General features: G+C 37.8%; 1 protein-coding gene across 2 annotated transcripts in view; it reads right to left on the reverse strand.

The window, feature by feature from the left end:
• Nucleotides 1–3,115, reverse strand: part of LOC107723058 (microtubule-associated serine/threonine-protein kinase 3-like) — a 37,573-nt gene extending 34,458 nt beyond the window's left edge. The window contains exons 1-4 of one of the 2 annotated variants that reach the window (XM_016531559.1): nt 2,676–3,115; nt 1,983–2,065; nt 817–892; nt 582–602 (exon numbers count right to left, since the gene is read on the reverse strand). In XM_016531559.1, the coding sequence (XP_016387045.1) occupies nt 582–602; nt 817–892; nt 1,983–2,065; nt 2,676–2,761 (266 nt within the window). In that variant the 5' untranslated portion in view covers nt 2,762–3,115. The remainder of the gene's footprint in view (nt 1–581; nt 603–816; nt 893–1,982; nt 2,066–2,675) is intronic. The other variant, XM_016531560.1, reaches the window with a different exon arrangement.
• Between the last annotated feature and the right edge of the window lie 1,494 nt (nt 3,116–4,609).

The raw sequence follows: 4,609 nt of genomic DNA on the forward strand, positions 1-4,609 counted from the left end.
ATACATATATACACATATACATATATATATACATACATATATACACATATACATATATATATACATACATATATACACATATACATATATATATACATACATATATACACATATACATATATATATACATACATATATACACATATACATATATATATACATACATATATACACATATACATATATATATATACACACACATACATATACATGTATATTTATTCCCTTGACAATATAATCCCATACTAACATCACCGTCCTACAATATGAATGTGGACCTCCATTAATACAAAGTCGCTTTTAGAGTTCCTTAATTAACAGCTTTCTTCATACACTTTCAATTAAATAGAAAGTTAAATATGCACATAGAGGTTGGCAAAAATGCCCACAGTTTATTATTTATTACAAGGCCTATATTTATGGCAAAAAATCCAAGTGAATCTTTTTTTTAAAAATGGTGATGCAAAGCGTCAAGGCAAAAAAAAAATAACAGGACGTTTATAAAGAGTACACAGAGTCACAGAAACACATAAGGTGATTGAGGTTCGGCCACATCATTGTGTGAAAAAGAGATTGGCTACCTGTCAGCTCGAGCCAGGTGGCTGAGAAGAAATAAAGAGGGATGAAGAGAGAGATTATAAGCTACACACTTAGTGAGCTCTATATAGAAAGATTCATAAGAATAAATGAGACAACTGTACATAATGTGAACCTGACACTTAGTTAACAACGTGGTAAAAGCTGATAAATATTCAGAACGCTGGTCTGTCATCTATTTAATGAACAGGAAAAATATGACAAAGAGCGTGTGTCTACCTGCGGGCGAAAGGGAAGTTGAGAGAGCAAATAGCAGTGGACACATTTCGTGGGCTGTCCAGAGGGCTGCTGGCAGCTGTAAGGAGAACAAGAGGAAATTTCAACAGAGCACACAGTGTTACGTAAGGTAGAGGATTTAATAGACGTCAGATGACCGCAGATGTTTCACAAATCGCACACTTTAACACATTTATCTCCTTTCGGAACAATAATGTGTGTCTGATTCACTGTCTATGGAGTTTAAAGCTGACGTGTGTAATTTTTTCAATGTTTTGAAATATTTTCTCCCAACTTAACTATAAGTCAGCCACTCATAGATTGACTTTTACAAAAGAAAGTTTAAACATAGTGGTGCAATCAAAACCAACTTTGAGCAACCTGACATGGCAACACTGACTCCACAAATGATGAATGTTTTTTGGACGAGGCTGTGTGTTTGTTTGTGCCAGGGAAACCAGTTTGAAAACAGTCATTATTTGCGCCAAAATGACACTTTAAATGAATTTAGTTAAATATGTTATTCAGTCCGATTTGTGAATCATTCATCTGATTCATGAACAAATTCCTCACGCTAATTTGTGAGCAAATGGTTCAGGTGAATCATTCAGCAGATTCGCAAACAAATAATACAGCTGATTTCTTAATACATTATTCTGATGATACGTCAACAAATCATTCGGTATAATCATGATTTGTCATTCTGTTACGGATTTATTTCTCGAGTTAGTGTCACTAATCAAATAGTCCAATCACTGTGGGAAAGATGATCAATTTTCTCACGCAAAGCTATCATACCACATCAAACGCTTTGAAAGACAACGCAAAATTCATATGATCTACTTTAGTTGTGCTTTTTTTTTGTCATTTTTGTAGTCGACAGACATGGTTACTGATAAAACAGCTGCTGAATGGAAAAGAGCTGTGTGAAGAATCTTCAAAATACTTTTCTCCTTTTGTGCTATGCAGAAAAAAAAAAACATACAGGTCTGGATTTTTCCATATTTCTTGGGGCGATCAAGTAAACCCTTGAGGCAGTGTGGTAAGAGGCATGAGGCTGAAGGAGTGGACAGGCTTATGTTACACCAGCTACATCAACCTCTCAACGGTCACAAGCCAGCTCAATGTCAGCTGTCCTAGAGCGGGTGTCATGTGACGTCAAGTATTACCTGTGTGGGTGGACAGAGGCGAAAGAGGGCGGGTGGGCGACGGCGTTCCAACCCCAAGGCTCTTTCTATTACTGCTGCGACAGCTGCAACACACAAACAAGAGGAGAGGGATTATTAAAAACCTTTCAATATAATCCAGCCCAGCCTTTATGGTCGACGGCAAAGTTAACAAAGAAAGTGACAAAGGATTTAATGATCAGCACGCTCTCAATAGTGTTACAATAACACCGCTTTTTGATTTTGATTCTGCAACATCTGCAGGCTCTGGCCATCAGAGGTGTCCTTCAACACAGCTGTCACTTGCATTACCCCAGAGACTAAAGGTGTGCGTGTGATTTATCATTTGCTCATGCATTGCACCTTCATCTCTTGCTAGTCTGCAGCTACAGATGTCTATCAATGCATGCAGATATTTTTCTATGCCATCATCAACAGCTCAAAATAAAGCCATGCAACAGTTTTCATAGTCCTTGCACTATAATAGTGCGCCACTTCTTATTAGACAAGCGACTACGACGCCCAAAATACAGTCTAGGTAAACAACACACTATGTTTTGAAACACAACCATAGCATCACTGTACACCCCACAGCGTGATTACATAAATCGACCGAGAAATGCCAACGTCACGTGTCAAAAGTTGACACATTAGAAAGTTTTGATCGTGCAGGTCTCCTCTGATATAACATGTTACCTTTTGGATCGCTTGAGCATCGCGCCCGTAACGAAATGAGCTTTGCTGCTGCCTGGCAACGCGCTCCAGGAACTCGGATCAGACATAATCGCAGACGATTAGAGTGCCAACTGTCCAAGCAAAACCGAGTAACAGAACCCGAACGAGAGTCGAACCCCTCTGCGATTCATGAGTCCGCCTCTCGACTGGATGAACTTGTAGGGGGGACTGCGTTTGGCTCGCAGCGCTTCATCTCTGCTCTTTGTGTGGCACGCTGCTGCTGCTGCTTGCCTGGACTCGCCGTGCAACTTAGTAAAAGTTTAGAAGTTCACATTCTATTTAAATCATCCTCCGATATCGCCTCGACCTGGCACAAAGTTAACTATTTACTTTCCAAAAAGCGAATTTTATCGGATAACAGGAGAGAGTCCGTGTTTATAGGTAAGATGCTGTGTTGTGGTTGTTTCTCTCGCGTTGATTGATTGCCGGGTGATAAACTTGGGATGTACCATTTGACTGTGAAGAGGGGGAGCGGAGTCTAAGCCGAGTGTTCGCCCTGGGTCTAACTAAAAGATGTCCATTTTTAAGGTGTTTAACACCTTGGTATTTGTCGTAGAAATATTAACTTTGCATCTTCTAAATACATATTTTTGCGTGTTAAGAAAATAAGATATCAGATGTAATAGAGGAATCTCAAAGGTGGTATGACCTAACGTAATCGTTTCTCCAGTGACGTCAAATCTTCACGTGGGGGATGATTTTGAAAACTTTTTTTCAGAGCAAGGCTTTAAAGTAACCTAATGTTAGTGTAATCTGATAACAAAGCACATCATAAACCCGTCTTTTTAGGCAAGTACCAGATAATGTGTGTCATGTCACGAAATGTTTTTAATACGTCTGAAACGGTAGGCTATTTAACGTGAACACAATTTAATAAAAGCATTAGGCCGATTAATTATTTAATTTCAACGGTTATTCAAACAACGAATAAATTATATAGGAAAGTAAGCAAATAACATTTACAGTATCAACGGAGCTTTTTGAAACACCGAATCAGTTAAACCAGTGTTTCCCAACCTTTTTTTAGTCTCGGCACCCTTTGGAAATTTTAACAAATTTGTGGCACCCTACAAAATTAATTTTCTTACAATATTTGTATTTCTAAATTCGATTTGATACTTTGAAAAGTATCGATATTCGGTACAGCAGGGAAGAACTGCAGAATATAATGTCATATTTTTAATACTATAAATTTTTTTGTCCATAGTGGCAATCAGTAGGCTAATTTCTAATGAAGAGACCAATTTATATGACAGATTTTCATGTAGGCTTTTATTCATATGTAAACATTGTTTAATTACCATTATAACTAGCTATCTCACAAATTTTTGCTCACTCAGTGTATTTTTGATTTTACAGTGGGGTAATTTTGGTGCAGTAGCACGAGATAGCTTGATTTCAAACTTTGAATTGAATAAAAAATGACAAGTAAGCAGTCAGTAATAAAATAAGAACAAATAAAGAAATTAATAATGATAGCACAAATAAAAAATAACGACAGGCCTACAAATGAAATTAATTGCTTTTTTAGTTTTTCAGGTCTAACAGTATAGGGCTATTAAGAGATTTCGTTTTTTTTTTAACCAATTATCCAAATAATGTTTAGTCCTAGAAAGCTATTATTATCAGAACACGCGAGCATAACATAGCGGTTAGCAGATCAATGAATGAGAGGGCAGCCTTACCAGAGTTGCCCATTTACCACACCTTGTTACAACACAGTAGGGCTATTGCAGACAGAAACAATACTGTACTACATCGATGTTTCCTGTCGGCTCAATGTTTGAGTGGACTTTGCTGTTCCGATGAGCATGAACGATATACGAGTGGAGCGACTGAGCGGAGCGCACACACGCATAGAGCGGGATAATACACACACGCATAGAGCGGGATAA

The sequence above is a fragment of the Sinocyclocheilus rhinocerous genome, unplaced genomic scaffold (assembly GCF_001515625.1).
Source record: "Sinocyclocheilus rhinocerous isolate Xijiao unplaced genomic scaffold, SAMN03320098_v1.1 scaffold2469, whole genome shotgun sequence".
Taxonomy (NCBI): domain Eukaryota; kingdom Metazoa; phylum Chordata; class Actinopteri; order Cypriniformes; family Cyprinidae; genus Sinocyclocheilus; species Sinocyclocheilus rhinocerous.